Consider the following 27,271-nt stretch of genomic DNA (forward strand, 5'->3'; position numbering starts at 1 on the left):
CTTACCCATGACTGGGTGGCCACGTACGCCTCCAACTCAATCATCAACTTTGCAGACGACACAACAGTAGTAGGCCTGATTACCAACAATGACGAGACAGCCTACAGGGTGAGGGCTCTGGGAGTGTGGTGCCAGAAAAATAACCTCTCACTCAACGTCAACAAAGCAGATGATTGTGGACTTCAGGAAAGAGCAGAGGGAGCATCCCCCTATCCACATAGATGAGACCGCAGTGGAGAAGGTGGAAAGCTTCAAGTTCCTCGGCGTACACTGCCTGGTATGGCAACTGCACCGCCCACATACGGAGGGTTCTCCAACGCATCACTGGGGGCAAACTACCTGCCCTCCAGGACATCTACAGCACCCGATGTCACAGGAATGCTAAAAGATGATTAAGGACAACATCCACCCGAGCCACTGCCTGTTTATCCCGCTATCATCCAGAAGGCAAGGTCAGTACAGGACAGAAAAACAGTTTCATCCAACTGTTAAATGGCCATCACTAAATAGCCATCACTACCTCTCACATTAGAGGCTGCTGCCTATATACGTAGACTTGAAATCACTGGCCACTTTAATAAATGGAACACTAGTCACTTTAATAATGTTTACATATTTTGCATTACTCATCTCATATGTATATACTGTATTCTATCCTATTCTACTGTATCTTAGTCTATGCCGCTCTGACACTGCTAGAACCAAATATTTATATATTCTTAATTACATTACTTTACTTAGATTTGTGTGTATTGTTGTGAAATGGTTAGATATTACTTCTCAGATATTGCTGCACTGTTGGAGCTAGAAACACAAGCATTTCGCTACATCTGCTAAACACATGTGTGTGACCAATAAAATGTGATTTGAAGAGTGTGCAAAGCTGTCATCAAGGCAAAGGGTGGTTACTTTGAAGAATCTCAAATCTAAAATATATTTTGATTTGTTTAACACTTTTTTGGTTACTACATGATTCCATATGTGTTATTTCATAGTTTTGATGTCTTCCCTATTATTCTACAATGTAGAAAATAGTACAAATAAAGAAAAACCCTTGAATGAGTAGGTGTGTCCAATCTTTTGACTGGTACTATACATCTAATATGCTAAAGTAAGCTGTGTATGACCTGCAATTAGTAGAGCGGTTGAATATGTTTATTTGCTAAAAGTGTGATTTTGTATTGTTGAACAAATGACATGCATGATATATTAAATCTACTACTCAGTCAACTAATGTTTCCGTTAATCAACACACAAAATCATTACGTTACACAGGAAAACAACTTGCATCGCAAACATTTCTTTTAAATAGACTATTTTTCCTCAGAATGAAAAGGCAGAGGCACATCCAGACACATATTTTATTTTAGCACACTGAGAAAGACAAGTGTCACTTTATTCTCAGTACATTATGCCTACGGGGTGAAATTCTCATCTAGACAGTCATATTCATGTGGAGGCGCCATTACATATGGATTACATTTATTTATGCTGGAATATACAGAGTAAAGAATAGACCAGAAAGCGATTACAGAAAGATTACTGTTTAACAATGTACATTTGGTAATATGAAGCAGATTATTTGACACACATACAGACAGGTTGTGAGTACAAAAGGTTAGAAGGCATGGTAGTATGGATAATCCTTTTTCACTATGCTAGTGCAATGTGCAGTGTGTGTTGAACCCTCCTTGAGCACCAGGACCTGGATAGGACCACACCACTCCCACACTCCCCACCCAACAGAGGTGTATTCAGTGACATTTAATGTTCAAAACAGTGCATATAGAAATGTAAGGAATAAAACAAATGATTCCGTGTCAAACATGACACACAATCCAACTGTCTCGGTTCTACAAAATATATCTGAATGTTCTGAAACACAACTCCCTCACCAGAGCCCTGATCCCCATGCCCTCCCCACCCAATAGACCTGGGTTCAAATAGGATTTCTTCTTCAAATACTTTTCAGTGTTTGATTTAGCCTGACTGGAGTGCCAGATGGGTAGGGGTTGTACTTTTGGGACCATTCTATTGCTTCCAATGTGTCAGGCAAGCTCAATTAAGCACAACTAAAGTGTTTGCAAGGAAACAAATAATATTTGAACCCAGATATGAACCCTTCGCCTCCCCCTCAGACATCGGCATTGTTCGAGCCTAGCCCCCTTCCACCACACAGACACATGCATACAAGCACACAGCAGCCCCCAACCATGAGCATGCCCAGGAAGATGTATACCAGGGTGGTGGTCCAGAAGGCAAACAGATACAGGGTTTTGTTGCAGTGGAGAGCGACTTCTTCATTATAGTTCGCAGGGAATATAGAGTAGATCCACACATTGCCTGTAGATGGAGAGATAGAAGGGAGGGTGAAGAAATAGAAAGGAAGGCTGATAACCCTTTTGAATACATTATGGAATGGTTTTGTGGGTTCCTGGGCACAAATTAAGTTGTCCTTGACTAAAAAAACATGCTTAGAAAGAGAGTCTTCATTGAGAGTGCTTCTTAGTCCAGGGAGGAGACTGGCCCTATATGTACAGATTTTGTCAAACAACAACATACTCTGATCTCTGCTAGTTTAATCCTCCCAAAATCTTTATGTAGCTGTCACAGGTGTGACAAATGCCCTTAATTACTGTGCATGCTTCTACCCATGTGCTATTGCTTGAATCATTAAGTAATGCGATTTGCTCCCCATTTGTCCCTGCCCCTTTATAACATTTGTTTAAGATGTGGCTGCCCAGGTGAGAGTGAAGTTAGGTTTTTTGGAGGCTGTGGCAGAGCTCCTTTGAAGCCTTGGCTAAGATAAGTATTACTTGGATGAGATTATGATTTACGTTAAGGATACGATTAAAGTTCATGTGCTTTCCTTGCACTGAAACCTGTTTTTGTTTGATTTAATTATTTGATTGTGTTACTTATGTTATATCCTCCCTCCATTTTGTTTGCTAAGCAAAAGTTAACTTGGTTAATGGAGCCGAAATTGGAAGAGAAATAAATTAACTTGTGAACCGATACCGGCTTCTGATTTTCCTGTCGTGTATTTCCACTCTTTTCGATTCTCAAAGAACCTGTGTTGCCTATGGTAGAACTGTTATTCACAGCTCCCTATGCTCTTGGGCCCGATTCCGACCTGAATTAAGCATGCATAAATGGAATGGAATTCCTTTTTTTAACACACTTTTCTCTCTGTTTTCTGACCTGGTGTTTAAGCATGAGAATAGCGTACTATCCAGCCACTATTCATTTGGGGTTGAGATTGAATAAATGAAGGTGTGGTGGTGTCTACAGATTCACAATAGTCTGACCTTGACTTAATTCCCGCCACTTTTTTATTTTAATTTAACCTTTATTTAACGAGGCAAGTCAGTTAAGAACAAATTCTTATTTACAATGACGGCCTACCGGGGAACAGTGGGTTACGCCTTGTTCAGGGGCAGAATGACAGATTTTTACCTTGTCAGTTCGGGGATTCGATCCAGCAACCTTTCGGTTACTGGGCCAATGCTCTAACCACTAGGCTACTTGCCGCCCCGAAAGCTTTAAGCTTGAGGAAATCATGGAAAAAGCATCTAATGTATTTTTCCAGATAGAAATGACACCATTCTCCATGCACTGTATTGATAAGAGCTAGGTAAATTAGTAATCCATTTGGATAAGGGAATTGTATATTAGACACTTGTTTTAGATATATTTTACATTATAATCGCTGGAGACAAATGTGAAACCAGTCATATGGCAGCAAACTGAAGCCTATCATTATGAAGAATTTTAATTGTATGGCTTTTTAACTTGCAGGGATGGGAACTCTCGAATGTCTTAATTATAGGCTACCCCGACTTTCTCTGTTTCCTATTTCTATGTTTAGCCACTCAGTATCGACTGTCAGGCCTAATAACACATTCAACTGCCAATTTACTGTTAGTTCTCTTCAGTTGGTATAGCCTACATTACCATTTAATTACATTGTTTTGTTTACCTTCATTTGATTCCTCTGTAAACGCCTTCACGGCCATGTTGTTAATGAGGATCATTAGTAACAGTTGATAATACACAACATGACAAAGTATATGGACACCTCTCGTCAAACATCTCATTCCAAAATCATTGGCATTAATATGGATTTGGTCCCCCCTTTGCTGCTATAACAGCCTCCACTCTTTTGGGAAGACTTTCCACTAGATGTTGGAACATTGCTGCGGGGACTTGCTTCCATTCAGCCACGAGATCAAGTTTGCAGACGACACCACAGTAGTAGGCTTGATTCCCAACAACGACGAGACAGCCTACAGGGAGGAAGTGAGGGCACTCGGAGTGTGGTGTCAGGAAAACAACCTCTCACTCAACGTCAAAAAAACAAAGCAGATGATTGTGGACTTCAGGAAACAACAGAGGGAGCACCCCCCTATCCACATCGACTGGACCGCAGTGGAGAAGGTGGAAAGCTTCAAGTTCCTCGGCGTACACATCACGGACAAACTGAAATGGTCAACCCACACAGACAGTGTGGCAAAGAAGGCGCAACAGTGCCTCTTCAACCTCAGGAGGCTGAAGAAGCTTGGCACCTAAAACCCTCACAAACTTTTACAGATGCACAATTGAGAGCATCCTGTCGGGCTGTAGCACCGCCTGGTACGGCAACTGCACTGCCCACAACCACTAGGCTCTCCAGAGGGTGGTGCGGTCTGCACAATGTATCACAGGGGGCACTACCTGCCCTCCAGGACACCTACACCACCCGAAGTCACAGGAAGGCCAAAAAGATCAAGGACAACAACCACCCAAGCCACTGCCTGTTCACCCCACTACCATCCAGAAGGCGAGGTCAGTACAGGTGCATCAAAGCTGGGACCAAGAGACTGGAAAAACAGCTTCTATCTCAAGGCCATCAGACTGTTAAACAGCCATTACTAACACAGAGGTTGCTGCCAACATACAGACTTGAAATCATTGGCCACTTTAATAAATGGATCACTAGTCACTTTAATAATGATGTTTACATATCTCACATGACTCATCTCATATGTATATACTGTATTTTATTCTATCTATTGCATCTTGCCTATGCCGCTCAGTCATTGTTCATCCATAGATTTATATATATTCTTATTCCACTCCTTTATTTAGATTTGTGTGTATTAGGTATTTGTTGTGGAATTGTTAGATTACATGTTAGATATTGCTGCACTGTCGGAACTAGAAGCACAAGCATTTCGCTACACTCGCAATAACATATGCTAACCATGTGTATGTGACCAATAAAATTTGATTTGAGCATTAGTGAGGTCGGTCACTGATGTTGTGCAACGCGACAAGGCCTGGCTCGCAGTCAACATTCCAAAGGTGTTCAATGGGGTTGAGGTCAGGGCTCTGCACAGGCCACACAAGTTTGTCCACACTGATCTCGACAAACCCTTTCTGTATTGACCTCGCTTTGTGCACGGGGGCATTGTCATTACATTTACATTTTTTTACATTTTAGTCATTTAGCAGACGCTCTTATCCAGAGCGACTTACAGTAGTGAATGCATACATTTCATGTTTTTTTTTCCGTACTGGTCCCCCGTGGGAATCAAACTCACAACCCTGGCATTGCAAACACCATGCTCTACCAACTGAGCCACACGGGACCAACAAAAAAAAGATATATACTTATAAACAAGGCAAGGTACCTACAATACCCAGCAGCTGCTGAAAATATTCTTCCACTTACATTTTAGTCATTTAGCAGATGCTCTTATCCAGAGCGACTTACAGTAGTGAATGCATACATTTCATTTCATGCATTTTTTATTTCTTTCATTTTTTTGTACTGGCCCCCCATGGGAATCAAACCCAGAACCCTGGCGTTGCACACACCATGCTGGCGTTGCAAACACCATGCTCAACCAACTGAGCCACAGATTGTCATGCTGAAACTGTTGCCACAAAGTTGGAAGCACAGATTTGTGAAAAACAGCCCCAGACCATTATTCCTCCTCCACCAAACTTTACAATTGGCACAGCATTCGGGCCTGTAGCGTTCTCCTGGCATCCGCCAAACCCAGATTCGTCCGTCGGACTGCCATCACTCCAGAAAACGGGTTTCAACTGCTCCAGAGCCCAATGGCGGTGAGTTTTTCACCACTCCAGCCGCCGCTTGCATTGCGCATGGTGATCTTAGGCTTGTATGAGGCTGCTCGGCCATGGAAACCCATTTCATTAAGATCCTGACAAAGTTCTTGTGCTGACATTGCTTCCAGAGGTAGTTTGGAACGCGGTAGTGAGTGTTGCAACTGAGGACAGACAATCTTTACGCGCTTCAGCACTCGGCGGTCCGTTCTGTGAGCTTGTGGGCCTACCACTTTGCGGCTGAGCCATTATTGCACATAGACGTTTCCACTTCACAATAACAGCACTTACAGTTGACAGAGGCAGCTCTAGGGCAGAATTTTGACAAACTGACTTGTTGGAAAGGTGGCATCCTATGATGGTGCCACGTTGAAAGTCACTGAGCTCTTCAGTAAGACCATTCAACAGCCAATGTTTTACTATGGAGATTGCATGGTTGTGTGCTTCGATTTTATACACCTGTCAGCAACGGGTGTGGCTGAAATAGCCGAATCCACTCATTTGAAGGGGTATCCACATACTTTGTATATATAATAAAACACATGTAGGCTAATTAAATCATTATGGAACAGAGCACAGACTAAGCTGTAAAAGTTGGAACCTGACTCATGGCGCAATACTTGGCTGTGTCATCACACAGTTCCATGGTTAGGTCAGGCAATAGACGAGGGTATAGCCTACTATTGTACACTAGTCTTCCTGTTATAATTCTATGTACACTAATCTTCCAACATTACCATGGGTTAAAGACCTGAATGTGGCAATTTTCCACCGATTTCTTTCTTTCATTCGTAAAGGCTCTCCAAACCTGTTTTTTTATGATTCATAAATACATTCCTAACCCTAAATAATCTACAAGATCAGAGTATTTTTAAATGTACCAATTGGTGCTGTAACTGAGACGAATATTCATATATTTAGATGGCTTTCTTTCATTGATCCCTAATATTCTGAACCTGTTCTCTCGATATATTCTATTGAGTCTGTCGACAAGAGGGGGAGGGTGGCCAATTCTAATGAAAGGTACACTGTATTTAAAGGGATGGCTTAAGATAAATGTACCCTATTGAATAAAAACTCCACTAGAAAATCTGTTGGCCAGCAAGTGGGAGGGTTTTTGGTAGTTGAATGAAATGTATTCAGAGTGCGCAAGGTAGCCACACCTGCAGAGTGCGTTACGACTAAATAAGGTAAAACCACCTAAAGTGAGATCGATCCAAGACCGGAGCAAATCGAGTCAAGACCAGAGGGGGGGGGGGGGGGGGGGGGGCGAGACCAAGTCAACTGTGCAAAGCTGTCATCAAGGTGGTTATTTGAAGAATCTAAAATATATTTTGATTTGTTTAACTCTTTTTGGTTACTACATGATTCCATATCATTCCATATTATTCTACAATGTAGAAAATGGTAAAAATAAAGAAAAACCTTTTGAATGAGTAGGTGTTCTAAAACTTTGGACCAACAGTAGTGTATGTCCGAGTGAATGGACTGCTTATCCTTTAACATCACGCTGTGTGTGACTGCTGTCTTTCCATTGGCCCTATGTAGTTGTGTAGTGGTGCATACTAAAAGTTTGCAAAAAAAAATCCCAAACGGCCTGCCCAGCGAAGGAAAGGCCCCATGGGTGAAAATTCTGTTTTACCATGTTTTTTATTAGTTTTCCACACTTTCTTTATAGAAAAACAAACATGTGATGTTCTAAGTCCACAACAATGCTTAAACCACATTAGGAGACCATTTAGGAGGTCTGAGAAAAATATAAATGAATATATTTTTTTGGGGGGGTGGGGTACCGTGGACTATTTTTGTAATAATAATGTATTCTTTTTCTGTTTTTGCTCAATCTGATTGGGTGGGTCTGGCTCTCTAGTGGGTGGGATTGTGTCCACCCAGGCCCACCCATGCCTACGCCCCTAATGCAAACAAGGCATGATGACTGAATTGCGGATAAAAAATTGCCTACTAACCAAGACTTCGGATCAAAATTTTCCATACCTGGTTTGCATACCCATTGTTGCCTTAATTAGCATTTACTGGTAGATATCATACGGCGAAAAAGTCTTTCCTACCGACCGGCTACCAATGTCATTCTTCTGTGAGCTGCTCCATGCCAAAACCAGATGAGAGCTGTGCGCTCTTGCTGCCTGCAGATGATATTCCGCTGAAACTAGGCTGTGTGTAGGCTACATTGTGAAAGGATTTCTCTTTTGTACTACATAATTGATAAGTCGTATACCTCCACTACTTTGATAGGCATCAGTGTGGATTAAGAAGTGAGTATATACAATGCCCATAAAAGTGGGTATACGGCGTACAGCCTCCATTACGCCACTGTCGCTTTGTGTTTTACAAAACAATGTACTCTCCTACATGAGTATTACCATTGCTGTCCTTTCAGCATCACAAACCTGTAACACACTGAAGGCCTAGGTCCAATAGGTTCGCCAGTTTGCAAACATGTCTATAATAGATATAAAGACTGCAGGTATTAGTGTTTTAAGAATGGAGTGTGTATATTTGGCCTGGGAAAGCGGTTTTACGAGCTTACAGAATGGAAGCTAATAATTATGAGCTTTTTACTCCACTGGTCTCGGGAAGAAATTACATGTCCTCACTGTCCGAGACTGAGTCAACACTGAGTACAAATGTATCCGACACCGAGACAAGACCAAGACCACATTGAGACAAGACCAAGACCACATTGACACCGGTATCGAGTACTACAACACTGCCAAATTTACATAGGAAAGGCATACATTCCTAAATCGGGCTCTTAAAGCATATCAACAATGGGCAATTCCACAAAATATTATAAGCATTTCATGACACAAGCGCACAGTACCGTAACCAAGTTACAGCAAAGCAACCAAAATAAAACAGTAAGCTACTCTAGTAGTGTATATGTTCAGCCCTCTTTTTCCCACTAAAACTAAGTGTGCAAGGTTGATTGAAAGTCTTTGAGGTGACCAGGACATGAGTGTGTCCTAACAGGGTGAGGAGACAAAGTAGCCAGTGGTGGTTGTAGTTCTGGGGCCTGACCAGCTTGCACAGTTAACTGGTCATTCTGGGAAAGCTGCAGCGACAAGGGTAGTATCGTTCCTGTATGACTGGTGGGGTGATCAGTTTCCATTTCTACAGTTCGCTATACGCAGTCAGTGTAAAAGTTTAGCTTCCGTCCCTCTCCTCACCCCTACCTGGGCTCGAACCAGGGACCCTCTGCACACATAGACAACAGCCACCCTTGAAGCATCGTTACCCATCGCTCCACAAATGCCGTGGCCCTTGCAGAGCAAGGAGAACAACTACTTCAAGGTCTCAGAGCGAGTGACGTCACCGATTGAAACGCTATTAGCGCGTACCCCGCTAACTAGCTAGCCATTTCACATCGGTTACATCAGCAGATGCAGCTGCAAAGAGACCCATTGACTAACAGCCTGAATGATGCTGGGGATGGTTGGTTATATTAGTAGTTGAATGGTTGGTTATCGGATTGTGAAGGAAATTCTGTGAAAGTACTGTCACAGACTTCCAACGCCTAATTGGCCTGTGGGTGGAGTTTGTTATGTTGAATGTGGCAAAAAGTTCTGCAGGTCACGTACTACATAAAGTATTTCCTTATATTCCTTTGGAAGTCAGGTTTGATGATCATTTGGCCAAGATTAAACTGTGGGTGGTTGGCATTGATTGTGAAATGGGTTGCGCCCAGCAAGAGATGTGGAGAATGACAGAATCTGTGAGGGTGATCTCAGGTTACTTAGTGTAAATAGGTCATAGACTATGACTAAGAAGCATTGGTTGTGAGGCACATAGCACAGCTCCACACACACATTTGAAGATGATCCCTGGGCTTTGATGGACAGTAAAAGAGTTGCAGAAGAGGTGGAGCTGATCAAGCATGATGCACAAAGACCGCTATCTCACAGACAATCCGCAGCCACCATAAACAATCCCATACAGCAAGTTGTACCATACTAAGGTGCCTCTTGTTTGCCATAAATGGCATATATCTTTATAGCGTTGTTGGGATTACTTCAGTTTCCAAGACCAATGCATGAGTCACCCCAGCGGAATGTATTTCACAGGAGAAAGCATCCGAGCAAGCAAAACAGCGCCCCTCTTTTTGTCCATGGTGAAGGCCATTTATCTGATGCTGTCTGGTCCAAACAAGTCTGACATTGTTGTCACCCATAGCATTGAATGCAAGGAAAGCCAGCGAGCATTTGGACTCCCTTGACAAAAAAAGTAGAACAAATTAGCCAATCAGGGTTGAGCTAAACTGAGCGAGCTCAAATGTGAATGGTCCTGGAAACAAACAAAAAAAGTGTCAAGGGAAGCCAGCTTGGATTTGGCATCTTTCTTATCAAATCGCTTTGAGAGCATAGGTCATTAACAGAAACAACATGAATTGTTGCATCTCGTTGTGTTGTGGCTGGCTAGCTAGCTAGCTAGCTAAAATTGTCCCTTTCCTAAATTAGCCATGGATGGAGATAGGGATTAGGATTTGAGGTTTTACTTAATTCTCCTTACTGGCCAATGATTATAACGGCGATTCTGATCCAAACATTAATTCATACATTGTTGTGCCTCTGGCCTGAGAAGATGGAAGTTCAATATGTAACTAGATGTAGAAGGCTAATACGTTGTGCATAAGAACAGCCCTTAGCCGTGGTATATTGGCCATATTCCACACCCATTCGGGCCTTATTGCTTAATTATGTTCCGGCCCACTGACCATCCACTCAAGAAAAATGTTGGCCCGTGGCTGAATCTAGTTGATGACCCCTACCATAGGCTGAAGGCTTGTTCATATTAGCAGACCAGATATGCTTATAAACCCTGTGCTATTATTTTATATTATATGATTTTATAGTAAGAACAATATAATTGAACATAGCTGAATAAAATAGAAAGGATATTTTGCCCATTCCTGGAGCGTAAAATTGATAATTTGAAACAGGTCCTATACCTAGACTTAACTTTAGTGTTGAATGATACAAACCTTAGAATGTCTTAGAAATCAAAACATATATGTGCTGCATGATGCGACTTTAGGCTACTGAGAAAGTAAAAGAAAAATCTTGCACTCTGTTCCTTCCCTCAGGCTGCACAGGCTGTTCTGTCATCAAGTGATCATATTTTCCCCAATCACCATTCTCAATTTAATCTTGTCTTTACTAATATGTCAAATGAGTTTAGATTTAGAATGTCCCATTATCAAATGGGCAGGGGCAGGGGGTAAAAATACATGTCATCCGTATGCACTTGAATAGTGGAGGCCACTTTCCCTCCAGTTGGTTTTCCACTCATGCGGGGTAGGCTACTCCAGTTATTTCACTCCACACATCAACCACTGTTTGAGGAGCATGCAGTCTCTCTGGACGAAAGGCGATATTCAGCCCAAACTCTGTATGCCATGGGCTCTCTGACCCTATTCCTGCAGCTACGCAGTACTTCATTTGGGAAACCAAGTGAAATCTGTTCGGGAACATCGATAGTAACATGTTTTCACAACTAAACATATTTCATTAAACTGTTTACTGCCCCTCTCTTTGTGCACTTGAGAAAGGAATGAAGGAGACAGAAATACATGGTGGTGAGATGTGTCAGCCTATTAATTATGAAAATATAAAAATTCCCAATTACTAGGCTATTCAAAATCAAATACAAATTCACAATAATTGTAGGCTAATAATTGTAAGCCGCCCTACACAATCAATGAACCATCAACATTGCCTTGGCCTATACATTCTGTCACAGACTAAAGGATAGAAAGTTTGAAGTGTACAGTAGCATCAGGTAACCAGTCCATCCAGTAAATGGCATTGCAGTGAACGGCATTGCAGTGAACGGCATTGCAGTGAACTGGGGTACGCGCAATGCCGTCGGGGGTACGCCAAATAAAAATGTGATTCACATTTATTTTTGAAAATAATTTCTTCACATTTTCAAACAGTCCGTTTAGTAAGGCCCAGGTCCACGGAGACACATACCACCTCTACTGGTAGTACTGCTACTACCAGCAGTACTACAACTGCACCTGTCGACGACATAAGTTGTTCTGTTTTCGCGAGCACATCCAATGCAGCATCAGTAATTCTACATTTGTTGTTAGCCCAGCTAGCATGGACACTTACAGTTGTGAATCTGATGCAGCTGAAGAGCTATTGCCCCCTTACCCGGGAAAGCACCGAACAACAGACAGACGTTGGACCATCGAAGAGGCGCAAATATGATGAGAACTACATTGATTTGGGCTTCACTTATATTGGGAGTAGTGCCTTTCCTCAGACACAGTGAGTTATATGAAACCTTCACTCTTGCACAGACATTTAGAAACAAAACATGCCAATTTGAAAAATAAGCTACGGGAGTATTTTGTGGAAGAACTAAGACGCTTTCGAGTAGTAAGAAATGTATAAAAGCAACAGATACCATTAATAAGAAGGGGCTAGAAGCGTCTTATATGGTGAGCTACCGAGTGGCTAGGACAGGCAGCCCCATACTATTGTGGAGGTCTTAATTCTTCCTGCTGCCGCGGATATGGCTGGGACAATGCTGGGGGAAAAGGCAAAAAAAAAACGATACAGACAATGCCATCATCAAACAACTGTTTCATGATGCATCAGTGACATGGCAGGAGATGTTTTAAAACAATTACTGCTTCGCATACAAGCCAGTGAATTCTATGCATTACTGCTGGATGAGTTAACAGACGTGGCGGGCCTGGCACAGCTCCGGATATATGTCCGTTAACATTTATGGGGGGTCAATTAAGGAAGACATCCTCTTCTGCAAACCACTGGAAACCTGGATGACAGGAGAGGATATTTTTAAAGTACTGGACAGCTTTGTGACATCAAATGGACTTTGGTGGTCAAGATGTGTTGGTATCTGTACTGATGGCGCAAAAGCCATGACAGGGAGACATAGTGGAGTGGTAACGCGCGTGCAAGCAGTTGCTCCCGACGCCACTTGGGTACACTGCAGCATCCACCGAGAGGCTCTTGCTGCCAAGGGAACGCCTGACAGCTTGAAATATGTTTTGGACACTACTGTGAAAATGGTTAACTTTGTTAAAGCAAGGCCCCTGAACTCTTGTGTATTTTCTGCGCTATGCAATGATATGGGCAGCGACCATGTAACGCTTTTACAACATACAGAAGAAGTGTGCTGGTTATCAAAGGGCAAAGTATTGAAACGTTTTTTTTTTATTGAGAGACGAGCTTAAAGTTTTCTTTACTGACCATAATTTTCACTTGTCTGACCGCTTTCATGATGACGAGTTTCGCACACAACTGGCCTATCTGGGTGATGTTTTTTCTCGCCTAATAATCTGAATCTAGGATTACAGGGACTCTTCAGCTATATTCAATGTGCGGGACTAAATTGAGGCTATGATTAAGAAGTTGGAGCTCTTCTCTGTCTGCATTAACAAGGACAACACACAGGTCTTTCCATCATTGTATGATTTTTTTGTGTGCAAATGAACTCAAGCTTACGGACAATGTTAAATGTGATATAGCGAAGCACCTGAGTGAGTTGGGTGCGCAATTAAGCAAGTACTTTCCCGAAACGGATGACACAAACAACTGAATTCATTATCATGCCCTGCCTCCAGTCCACTTATCAATATCTGAACAAGAGAGCCTCATCGAAATTGCAACAAGCGGTTCTGTGAAAATGGAATTTAATCAGAAGCCACTGCCAGATTTCTGGATTGGGCTGCGCTCAGAGTATCTTGCCTTGGCAAATCGCGCTGTTAAGACACTGATGCCCTTTGCAACAACGTACCTATGTGAGAGTGGATTCTCGGCCCTCACTAGCATGAAAGTCTGTGCCTGCATTTAGTTGTGTGTGGAAAATGTTTTAAGACTGAGACTCTCTCCAATACAACCCAACATTGCAGATGTATGAGCATCCTTTCAAGCACACCCTTCTCATTAACGTGTGGTGAGTTATTCACAATTTTCAATGAACAAATAAGGTTTTATATGTAAGATGGTTAAATAAAGAGCAAAATTATTGATTATTATATTATTATTTGTGCCCTGGTCTTATAAGAGCTCTTTGTCACTTCCCATGAGCCGGGTTGTGAGACAAACTCACACTCATTCTTATGTTTAATAAATGTATCGTACCTATACCTAGGGACAATAGAGCCCTGAGTACCAGGCCATTAGCGACCTGATGCAGGGACAATAGAGCCCTGAGTACCAGGCCATTAGCAACCTGTTGATCGTTACCAAGTTGGGTAGTACCAACTCATGTCCAGAGTGCATAAGAGGAGGTTACCGTGACTCAATGGTCACGTGGAATTTTACTGCGGTCAAGACTGCCAATGTGTCAGTAATATGGCTAGGGAGAGGGTCAGAGTCCAGGATTGGATTCTCTTTCCTTTTGTTGGAGCCTCCCAGTTACCTCATTGATCCTCAGAGGCTTGCGACTTGGAATACTTGGTCCTTCCTTTTTATACAGTGCATACGGAAAGTATTTAGACCCCGTGACTTTTTGCACATTCTGTTGCCTTATTCTACATTTTTTTTTTTTTTTTTTTATCTCATCAAATCAACTGATAATACCCCATATTGACAAAGTGAAAACAGGTTTTTAGAAATGTTTGCAAAGTTATTCAAAATAAAAAACAAATACTTTATCTACATAAAGTACCAGTCAAAAGTTTGGACACACCTACTTTTACTATTTTCTACATTGTAGAATAATAGTGAAGACATCAAAACTATGTATTCCAGGTGACTACCTCATGAAATTCTGCAGCATTGAAGGTCCCAAGGACACAGTGGCCTCCATCATTCTTAAATGGAAGAAGTTTGGAACCATCAAGACCCTTCCTAGAGCTTGCCACCCAGCCAAACTGAGCAATCGGGGGAGAAGGACCATACCAGAGAATCTGGTGACCAAGAACCCGATGGTCACTCTGACAGAGCTCCAGAGTTCTTCTGGGAGAAACTTCCAGAAGGACAACCATCTCTGCAGCACTCCACCAATCAGGTCTTTATGGTAGGGTGGCCAGACGGCAGGGTGGCAAGTAAAAGGCACATGACAACCCAGTTTGAGTTTGCCAAAAGGTACCTAAAGACTATCAGACCGTGAGAAACAAGATTCTCTGGTATGATGAAACCAAGACTGAACTCTTTGGCCTGAATGCCAAGCCTCATATCTGGAGTAAACCTGGCACAGTGAAGCATGGTGGTGGCACCATCATGCTGTGGGGATGTTTTTCAGCAGCAGGGACTGGGAGAATAGTCAGGATCGAGGGGAAGATGAACAGAGCAAAGTACAGAAAGATCCTTGATGAAAACCTGCCCCAGAGTGCTCAGGACCTCAAACTGGGGCAAAGGTTCACCTTCCAACAGGACAATGACCTTAAGCACACAGCCAGGGCAAAGCAGGAGTGGCTTAGGCATACGCCTTTGAATGTCCTTGAGTGGCCCAGCCAGAGCCCGGACTTGAACACGATCGAACATCATTGGAGAGACCTGAAAATAGCTGTGCAGTGACGGTCCCCAGCCCAGACAGAGCTTGAGAGGATCTGTAGAGAAGAATGGGAGAAACTCCCCAAATACAGGTGTGCCAAGCTTGTAGCGTTATACGCAAGAAATCTCAAGGCTGTAATCACTGCCAAAGGTACTTCAACAAAGTACTGAGTATAGGGTCTGAATATTTATGTAAATGTGATATTTCCGTTTTTCTTAATCTGTTTTTGCTTTGGAAAGGAAAGGTCTCATCTCAAATGGACAGATTTTTGGCGGAGTAATCCCACCTCAAACCACACCCCGAAACCAACTCACGTTTGAATTCGGTCAGAGAGGAAGAGGCAAAGCGAGAGGATTTACTCCGCCTAAAATCTGTCTGTGTGAGATGAGACCCTTTTTGTATGGAGGTCTATGAGAGAGTGTCAAATTACGTCAGGCTTATTTGATCAGATAGAAGTTTCATAATGTTTAGGCTGTTACCAATGTACTGACATAAGTGGATGCACCAGGCATTCCGGCAACTATCTGCCCCCTCATTGGCTAGAATGGTCCCACCTGATCTCGCCTGCCTTCAATCATTGAGGACATGTATTTTCATTGTTAGAGCGGTCACTCGGCTTTCTTGTCAATATAATAGATACTTTTTTACTCAGGCATGGCCGCTAGCATTTCTTAATGAACCAAATCTAAAACAATGCCAAATCAGTAAGTGCAATAGCCCTTTAAGTACCTACAACTTTTTACATCTCACTGTTGTTCACACCATTTACAACCACTCTCATCTTTTCTCACCCGCTATGAACCAGCAGAAGAGGAATAGTGACACTAGAGAGTTCCAGGCGGTACAAAGGCTGCTGAGAGGGCTCTGCTGCTCCCCCTCATCCTGCTCCCTGGTGCAGGGTAGGCATGACAGGACAGCCAGGGCCAGGGCAAACACCCCCATCACCACCAGGTAGATGGGGATATAGTGCTGCTGGGGGCAGTTCTCCAGGAACATACCACCTAGTTGGGAGAAGAAGGTGTATGGGTGTCAGAAAGTAGGCTAAACAAAGGTAACTAACATTACATATGCGTGTAATAATAAAAATACTTTTAATTAATAGTATATGATACATACCTATTGCGATTTGGGCAACTGGCAAGGCAGTCATGATGAGTTTGGATATGACTGAAAGCGCAGAGGAACAAGGCAGACAATCACAAGTTATCTTTCAATGTTTCTGCATTCATGATGATGTGGCAAGTTACAATTAGCTTTTTGAAAGTCCTATATCTTGAAAACTTAAATCCTGACATGCAAAACATTTTGGAACTGTATCTACTGTGGATTAATGAAAAAAATACCAAAAAGATCGTTTTTGTGTATTATTCCTTTCAGCGGTGTACAGTGGCTAGCCACTTATCAACAAGCTACCTCAAAACACCAGGCAGAGAAAATAAGACTACAGTTGCATCAGATAAAACATGCGGTCACAAGTGGTTACATATAATGGCACAGAGGAACTATGAAAAAAAAACGGCTAACACCCACACCCATACATTCACACATAAGACAACACAAAAACACAGTTTAAAAACACAGCTTGAAAACTGTATGTAGGGTAGCATACCAAGCACAGGAGTACTTGGTTTGGGTGCTTGGCGCATGTTCTGCAGTAGAGTCCCGTCCTCCATTTCTGCTGATACTCACTGATCTGCAGAGTGAGGCAGACAGTGAGCTGTTAGAGTCTAGAGTTCATCATAATCATCATAATTTAACTGTGCGACTGTGGATGGATGCATGTCAACCAGGTCGTGTTCATTAGGCACCAAACAGAAGAAAACTGAATGAAACAAAGAGGAACTACCAGGGGTGTATTCATTAGTTGGATAGTGTTGAAAAACGTTTTGCAACATAAATCATTTACTCCAGACGCTCTTCAACATGACATAAAAGCTGCTGGGTTCATAAACGGAAGTTGTAGTGTATTTTAATTGTATGGTTTCCTCGCGTTGCCATTCCAATCTGAATACTATGCTAAGTATTTGACATGAGCTGCACATCTATGAATGACAAATTCTTCCACGCTCTAAAGTGGAGTGAAGTCCACATGGTTCCTTCCAACTTCTTGCAGACACTTATTTTTTTTAAGAGAGATGACTGAACTACAACTTCCCTTTAAGAACAAAATGGAACTCAACAATGTTTGGAGCAGTTGGAGGCTACTGAGGGGTGGATGGCTCATAATAACGTCTGGAACGGAGCAATTGGAATAGTATCAAACACCTGGAAACCATGTGTTTAATGTATTTGATACCATTCCACCTATTCCGCTCCAGCCATTACATTTTAGTCATTTACATTTTAGTCATTTGGCAGACACTCTTATCCAGAGCGACTTACAGTAGTGAATGCATACATTTCATATCATTTTTTTTTCTGTTCTGGCCCCCCGTGGGAATCAAACCCACAACCCTGGCATTGCAAACAGCATGCGTTGCAAACACCATGCTCTACCAACTGAGCTACCTCAAACCCGTCCACCCAAATTAAGGTGCCACCAACCTCCTTTGGTTTGGAGTAAAAGGTTTCCGTTGCAAAAATGTTTTGCAACAGAATCCGACTAATAAATACACCCCTGGACTCATTCAAAAAGAAACACTTGTTTTCGTTTCCATTGCAAAACATTTTGTTACGGCGTGCCCTAATGAACAAGACCTAGGTCACCAAACAAGTAAACCTCAGATGCAGTTCAGAAATTACAGAAAGTAGCATACAAAAGCTAAATTTAATTTAATGAACATTTGTGCCCTTACGCGTCACTTTATACACTCTGCTAAACTTAGAATCACATGGTTTATCTGTCTCTCCAGCGGCAGATTGGTCATCTGGCAATTCTGGAAAATGCCAGATGGGCTGGACCATTTTTTTAGTTCGGTGGGCTGGTCGAAATTGACACGCAAAAATATTTGTTTATATACAAATGGGTCTGTTAAGTTTCTCATTTTAGATTTTTGCACAATTTCTCTGTTATGCTAATCTATAATGATTATTTGGCTGATCAGATAATGATCAGCCCTACCGCCTGTTTTCTGATAGGCTGAGGTGAGTTCACGCAAACTCACATTCAAATTCAAATGCGGCATCCGCAAAGATTCCTGCTCTGACTCATCAATTACAGCCAAGTTCATGGATCGTATGTTTTTTTTAAATGTGCCTATAAACGTAGAAAGAGCACATTCTACATTGTCACCTCACTTAAAACGTACAATTTCTTTGGCGGCTAAAACCAGGATTTGGTCAAACAGTAAAGTGCAAAAATATCTCAAAAAGTTGTGATGACACAGAGGACATTTTTTGTTACCCCAGGGGGCTAGTTACCCCCTACTACCCTAATTAACACTTGGGGTAGTTGTTAATTCAAAAGAACAAATATGACAGGCACTAATTTGCAATATAGCCTAAGTTGTTAGCTTGGCTTTTATAATCTATAAGGCTTAAGCAGACAGACAGACAGAACAAGAAGATGCACAGAGTAACAGCAGAGAAGATGCATAACAGGGAGGCAAACACAATGGCTAGAGTAGAGGCAAAGTTATACTGGTGAGTTTAATCTGCAGTGGTATTTTTACATATTGTATTTGTTTTAAGCATTAGCTGGTAAAAAAAGGAGGACCATGTCTCACCAGTACTAGTACAAAAATGGTTGAGAAATACTGTACTGTACCGCAAATGTTGTATCAGCAGTATTGCCTGTGTCTTAGTAGCGTGTGTGTGTGGAAATGGGGTGTGTGTATGGTTGGGGGATGCCGATAACATCAGAACAAAGTTGACTACAAGTACAAAGTTGCCAATGTCTTTGCAGTTGACACAAACAAACCGAGATGACTGCATTCAAATATAAACAGTAGGCTATAGGCCAATTTCAATCAAGTTAGTTATATTTTTCTACTTGTAGGCTACTGTCTGTAATTTGTCTCAATGTACACTGAACAAAAATAGAAACGCAACATGCAAAAATGTCAAAGATTTTACTGAGTTACAGTTCATATAAGGAAATCAGTCAATTTAAATAAATTCATTAGGCCATAATCTATGGATTTCACAAGACTGGCAATACAGATATGCATCTGTTGGACACAGATACCTTAAAAATAAAGGTAGGAGCGTGGATCCGAATGTGGAGGTCCTGGGCTGGCGTTGTTACACGTGGTATGCGGTTGTGTGGCCGGTTGGACGTACTGCCAAATTCTCAAATCCTCGGCTTACGGTAGAGAAAATAACATTACATTATCTGCCAAAAGCTCTGGTGGACATTCCTGCAGTCAGCATGCCAATTGCAAGCTCCCTCAACTTGAGGGGAATTGTGTTGTTTGACAAAACTGCATATTCCAGAGTGGCCTTTTGTTGTCCCCAGCACAAGGTGCACCTGTGTAATGATCATGCGGTTTAATAAACTTCTTGATATACTACAGCTGTCAGGTGGATGTATTATCTTAGCAAATGAGAAATGCTCACTAACAGGAATGTAAGCAAATTTGTGCACAACATTATAGAGAAATAAGCTTTTTGTGCATATGGAACATTTTTGGGATCTTTTATTTGAGCTCAAGAAATATGGGAACAACACTTTACATTTTGGGTTTATATTTTTGTTCAGTATTTAGTACCAGTCAAAAGTTCGGAAACACCTACTCATTCAAGGGTTTTTCTTTATTTTGACTATTTTCTACATTTTAGAATAATAGTGAAGACATCAAAAATATGAAATAACACATATGGAATCATGTAGTAACCAACAAAGTGTTAAACAAATATTTGAGGTTCTTCAAAGTAGCCACCCTTTGCCTTGATGACAGCTTTGCACACTCTTCGCATTCTCTCAACCAGCTTCATGAGGTAGTCACCTGGGATGCATTTTAGTTAACAGGTGTGCCTTATTAAATGTTAATTTGTGGAATTTCTTTCCTTCTTAATGCGTTTGAGCCAATCAGTTGTCTTGTTACAAGGTAGGGGCGGTATACAGAAGTCAGCCCTATTTGGTAAAAGAGCAAGTCCATATTATGGCAAGAACAGCTCAAATAAGCACAGAGAAACGATAGTCCATCATTACTTTAAGACATGAAGGTCAGCCAATCTGGAAAATTTCAAGAACTTTGAAAGTCTCTTCAGGTATAGTCGCAAAAACCATCAAGCGCTATGATGAAACTGGCTCTCATGAGGACCGCCACAGGAAAGGAAGACACAGAGCTACCTCTGCTGCAGAGGATAAGTTCATTAGAATTACCAGCCTCAGAAATTGCAGCCCAAATAAATGCTTCACAGAGTTCAAGTAATAAATACATCTCAATATCAACTGTTCAGAGGAGACTGCGTGAATCAGGCCACCGTGGTTGAATTGCTGCAAAGAAGCCACTATTAAAGGACACCAATAATATGAAGAGACTTGCTTGGGCCAAGAAACACAAGCAATGGACATTAGACCAGTGGAAATCTGTCCTTTGGTCTGATGAGTCCAAATTTGTGATTTTTGGTTCCAACTGCCATCTTTGTGAGGCTGCTGAGGGGTGGATGGCTCATAATAACGGCTGGAACGGAGCAACTGGAATAGTATCAAACACCTGGAAACCATGTGTTTAATGTATTTGATACCATTCCACCTATTCCGCTCCAGCGGAATAGGTGGAGTAAGTGAGTAAGTGAACGGATGTTCTCCGCATGTGTGGTTCCCACCGTGAAGCATGGAGGAGGAGGTGTGATAGTGTAGGGTGCTTTGCTGGTGACACTCTCTGTGATTTATTTAGAATTCAAGGCACACTTAACCTGCATGGCTACCACAGCATGCTGCAGCGATAACCTATCCCATCTGGTTTGCGCTTAGTGGGACTATCATTTGTTTTTCAACAGGACAATGACCCAACACACATCCAGGCTGTGTAAGGGCTATTTGACCAAGAAGGAGAGTGATAGAGTGCTGCATCAGATGACCTGGCCTCCACAATCACCCGACCTCAACCCAATTGAGATGGTTTGGGATGAGTTGGACCGCAGAGTGAAGGAAAAGCAGCCAACAAGTGCTCAGCATATGTGGAAACTCCTTCAAGACTTTTGGAAAAGCATTCCAGGTGAAGCTAGTTGAGAGAATGCCAAGAGTGTGCACAGCTGTCATCAAGGCAAAGGGTGGCTACTTTGAAGAATCTCTAATATAAAATACACTGCTCAAAAACACTAAAATAACACATCCTAGATCTGTATGAATGAAATAATCTTATTAAATACTTTTTTCTTTACATATTTGAAATAATCTTATTAAATACTTTTTTCTTTACATATTTGAATGTGCTGACAACAAAATCACACAAAAATAATCAATGGAAATCCAATTTATCAACCCATGGAGGTCTGGATTTGGAGTCACACTCAAAATTAAAGTGGAAAACCACACCACAGGCTGATCCAACTTTGATGTAATGTCCTTAAAACAAGTCAAAATGAGGCTCAGTAGTGTGTGTGGCCTCCATGTGCCTGTATGACCTCCCTACAATGCCTGGGCATGCTCCTGATGAGGTGGTGGATGGTCTCCTCAGGGATCTCCTCCCAGACCTGGACTAAAGCATCCGCCAACTCCTGAACAGTCTGTGGTGCAACGTGGCGTTGGTGGATGGAATGAGACATGATGTCCCAGATGTGCTCAATTGGATTCAGGTCTGGGGTACGAGCGGGCCAGTCCATAGCATCAATGCCTTCCTCTTGCAGGAACTGCTGACACACTCCAGCCACACGAGGTCTAGCATTGTCTTGCATTAGGAGGAACCCAGGGCCAACCGCACCAGCATATGGTCTCACAAGGGGTCTGAGGATCTCATCTCGGTACCTAATGGCAGTCAGGCTACCTCTGGCGAGCACATGGAGGGCTGTGCGACCCCCCAAAGAAATGCCACCCCACACCATGACTGACCCACTGCCAAAGCGGTCATGCTGGAGGATGTTGCAGGCAGCAGAACGTTCTCCACGGCATCTCCAGACTCTGTCACGTCTGTCACGTGCTCAGTGTGAACCCGCTTTCAGCTGTGAAGACCACAGGGCGCCAGTGGCGAATTTGCCAATCTTGGTGTTCTCTGGCAAATGCCAAACGTCCTGCACGGTGTTGGGCTGTAAGCACAACCCCCACCTGTGGACGTCGGGCCCTCATACCACCCTCATGGAGTCTGTTTCTGACCATTTGAGCAGACACATGCACATTTGTGGCCTGCTGGAGGTCATTTTGCAGGGCTCTGGCAGTGCTCCTCCTGCTCCTCCTTGCACAAAGGCGGAGGTAGCGGTCCTGCTGCTGGGTTGTTGCCCTCCGACGGCCTCCTCCACGTCTCCTGATATACTGGCCTGTCTCCTGGTAGCGCCTCCATGCTCTGGACACTACGCTGACACACAGCAAACCTTCTTGCCCCAGCTCGCATTGATGTGCCATCCTGGATGAGCTGCACTACCTGAGCCACTTGTGTGGGTTGTAGACTCTGTCTGATGCTACCACTAGAGTGAAAGCACCGCCAGCATTCAAAAGTGACCAAAACATCAGCCAGGAAGCATAGGAACTGAGAAGTGGTCTGTGGTCACCACCTGCACAACCACTCCTTTACTGGGGGTGTCTTGCTAATTGCCTATAATTTCCACCTGTTGTCTATTCCATTTGCACAACAGCATGTGACATTTATTGTCAATCAGTGTTGCTTCCTAAGTGGACAGTTTGATTTCACAGAAGTGTGATTGACTTGGAGTTACATTGTGTTGTTTAAGTGTTCCCTTTATTTTTTTGAGCAGTATATATCTTATTATTTTAGATTTTTTTTACCCTGTTTTCTCCCCAATTTAGTGGTATCCAATTGGTAGTTACAGTCTTGTCTCATCGCTGCAACTCCCATACGAACTCGGGAGAGGTGAAGGTCAAGAGCTGTGCGTCCTCCGAAACATAACCCAACCAAGCCGCACTGCTTCTTGACACAATGCCCACTTAACCCTGAAGCACCAATGTGTCGGAGGAAACACCGTGCACCTGGCGACCGTGTCAGCATTCACTACGCCTGGCCCGCCACAGGAGTCACTAGTGCGCAATGGGACAAGAACATCCCTGCCGGCCAAACCCTCCCCTAACCCAGATGACACTGGGCCAATTGTGCGCTGCAGCCGGCTGCGACAGAGCTTGGACTCGAAACCAGAATCTCTAGTGGCACAGCGATGCAGTGCAATGCAGTGCCTTAGACCACTGCGCCACTCGGGAGGCCATATAAATATATTTTGATTTGTTTGACACTTTTTTGCTTACTACATGATTCCATATGTTTTATTTCATAGTTTTGTCATCCTACAATGTAGAAAATAGTAAAAATAAAGAAAACCCCTTGAATGAGTAGGTGTGTCCAATCTTTTGACTGGTACTGCATTTCATGATGTGTAGCCTGATCCGAAAGCAGCTCTCCCTTACTTTCGATCCTATCAGAATCAACACATGCTCCAACGACGCAATTAGCAAGCGTTCTCTCTGCTTGGTGTATTGTTACATCTTCGACTGTTGTAGGAACGATGCATCATTAAAACACTTGTCAGCATGAATTCCATCACTATCGGAAAACAGGTGTGGTGATACTGATGATTTGTCGGCACAGATGGTTTGTTTAGGATACATAGCAGGTTAGGATAATTAACTTGTCAGGTTAGGATAACGTGGTGGGTTTGATTAATTAACGTGGCAGGTTAGTACAACTAACGCAGCAAGTTAGGTGAATTAATGTAGCAGGTTAGGAGAATGAGGAGTTTGGCTAAAAGACATTTGATTCGAAAATGTTGTCGGAGGCGCCATATGGATGGTGTGATGCAACTGCGTTGTCAAAATGAGATCTGTACTACAACGCCGTGCACCTCTCAAATTTTTTAACAATACAGAGGGCTCCGTAAAGCTTTTTTTTAACCTTTATTTAACTAGGCAAGTGAGTTATTAAGAACAAATTCTTATTTATGATTGGTTGACATGATTGGTTGACGGTAGGTGAGGGTGGGAGGTCGTGTATAAACACAAAGTCACTTCCTTGACAGCTTCCTTCGCAACAGCTCTCTGATGCACCGCGAAGTATGAATGCCCTGACTTCTGCAGAGGCCATATCACCATGCAGACATTGGATTGACCGTGCAGCACCTTTTAGCTTCAATGCTACACTTGTCAACAACTGTTGTCCCCGACGCAACCACTAGATGTAGCTGTAGACCTACTCCATCTAGCCACAGTGGCAGAAACTTAAACAAAGCATCTGTGGTGACAAATCATCGGTATCATAATACCGGGCCCTGTTCTGTTTGACCACAAGGGAAAACTCTGGGAACAAATGGCCTATCACAAGGCCTAACACATGCTGCATGAACAGAACCCCTGGTAACCCACAGTAAGCCAATTACCTAGTAAATCTGAAAAGGCATGACTCCACATCTGAGGCTAACAATGCAGCAGTCAGCCTCATAGTAAAAGCCAAGGATATCTGGTTTAAGCCTTCACGAGTTCAGTGGCTGAGCCTTGTGCTGCTCTAAGAGGGTAAGAATGTCTCTGAGTAAAGAGTAGTAGAATAAGTACTAGAACAGGGTAGTATAACATCATTTATTGAACCTTTATTTTACCTTTATTTAACTAGGCAAGTCAGTTAAGAACAAATTCATATTTTCAATGATGGCCTAGGAACAGTGGGTTAACTGACAAGAGGGCTTCAGTTTAAGATTTCAACCACATTCCATAATCCAACATTATGTTACCTACTACAGCCTGAGCCTCCAAGGCCATACTCCAATGGTCATTGCTTACAGTATTCTCTGCACGGGCCTCTTTCCATTGTGTACAGAATTGTCCAGGTAAAAATGTTTTTATATATATATATTTCAGCTGGTGTGAGAGAGAGAGAGAGAGAGAGAGAGAGAGAGAGAGAGAGGAGAGAGAGAGAGAGAGAGAGAGAGAGAGATAATATCATAGCTGTGGTTGGTTGATCCCCCGTTCTCCAAACGAAGCTACAAGTAGTTTTAACTTCAGATCAAGCTCTGGATCAAGTATTACACAGAATCCAGATCTTGCTGTGAAATTGGCTCTCCTCCAGCTGAGGATTACAATCTCACATCACCAATCACATGCTTTTTGCATTTCCTTTGGTCTTGTGAAATAGAGCAGCCACTCACTCACCATTTTACTAATATTTTATAGTTATGGCTACAACATTATGGATATGGTGATGGCCTAAATTGGCCTAACAATGTATTTGTTAAAATTGTACAAGGATTAATATTATTTACAAGATTGATCAAATCACGTTAATTGTGGTAAACTATCCGTGGACAGTTTTTTTTTAAATCAAAGCAGGCACATTTCTCACTTGCTGTTACAACATTAGTTATTAGGGACATATAGCGTAACAGGAATGTACAGAATGTATACTCGCGAGAACAGGGTGGGTCGTACGAGGCTAACAACAGGTGAGGCACACCTGGAAAAACCTCTATTTATCGGGTGTAAAGAATGGGGACTTTCGATTTATTTTACAAACGCTGCATTGTTGCTTGACATCCCAAGCAAATAAAGGTGCGCTTTTCTGCAGCAATTTTTAAACAGAGTAGGCCTACCATTTGCTGACCATAATCTGGGGTGTATTCATCCTGCGAAACAGTTGCAACTAAAACAAATACGCTTATATTGGACAAATGCAAGTAGGTACTCGCCGTTCCATTCGCTTCCATTTAAGAACCGTTTTGCAACAGAATTGGCGGAATGAATACACCCATAGTATTTTCTTAGCTCGCAAAAAGTTTACAATATCCTAAAATAATATTTTACCTGTCGGTCGTAGTTGTGACAGTGTACAAATCACCAGTTAATGCGATGGTGTCAATAAAAGTAGAGACGGATGAATGTAGGTTAGAGGCTAAATGAAAGTAAAGGCAAAAAGTAGACTGAGAAGATTCAGCGAACTCAATTCTGTAAACTTCCTCCCTCTTTCTCCGTTGCTCCGCTGGGGTGGAGTGACGGAGGGAGGGACCATCCCAGCGCATCACGCTGTTGCTGAACATACCGAAACCCGCACAATGATATGAACGATCTACAGGATCAAAACAGCAATGTGTCATGGGTAAATTGTGACCAACTGATCTATAAATATGAATGAGTAATTATTTATTATGAAAGATGATTTGTAGATCAGTCAGTCGGCTATTCCCTGCAGTCGTTTTGATGTTCTCGAACACGGCCAATGGGTGTGTTTGAGTGGTAAACCGAAAGTAGCTGACTGTAGACGGAAGTCGAAGGGGGAGGTAGGTCAACACATGCACGGACAGCAAGTCTGACAACTTCTGCTGTTTCGAGGAAACGTGACAGTTGCTAGGTTTTCATCCAATTGGCGACTGATTTTCATGCAAATATTCAAAAATCCGCATAAAGAAAATATGCGCATTTTACCACCAGTGGTGTGTTTCTATCAGTCGGACCAAATCGGAGTTTTCATGTAGGCCTAACGAATACAAATCTAAAGTTCACTGTGTTTCCATCGCATTTTCAACTCTACGGATAGTTTTGTCACAAAAACTATTGCATTAAATAGCAAATGTGTCTACTTTAGCCAACAGCTCACAGATACAAGGCTAGTTAATGGTTAGATAAATAGTTTTAAAT

General features: G+C 42.4%; 1 protein-coding gene across 1 annotated transcript; it reads right to left on the minus strand.

Moving 5' to 3' along the window:
- Positions 1–1,343: 1,343 nt before the first annotated feature.
- LOC106602815 (transmembrane protein 272) lies at positions 1,344–26,700 on the minus strand. Its single transcript, XM_014195706.3, has 5 exons — positions 26,441–26,700; positions 17,216–17,299; positions 16,723–16,773; positions 16,398–16,607; positions 1,344–2,343 (listed from the first exon to the last, which is right to left on the minus strand). Exons 2-5 carry the CDS (start codon positions 17,277–17,279, stop codon positions 2,135–2,137), a joined length of 534 nt encoding a protein of 177 aa, XP_014051181.1. The 5' UTR covers positions 17,280–17,299; positions 26,441–26,700; the 3' UTR covers positions 1,344–2,134.
- Positions 26,701–27,271: the final 571 nt, after the last annotated feature.

The sequence above is a fragment of the Salmo salar genome, chromosome 04, assembly GCF_965601325.2.
Source record: "Salmo salar chromosome 04, fSalSal1, whole genome shotgun sequence".
Lineage (NCBI taxonomy): Eukaryota > Metazoa > Chordata > Actinopteri > Salmoniformes > Salmonidae > Salmo > Salmo salar.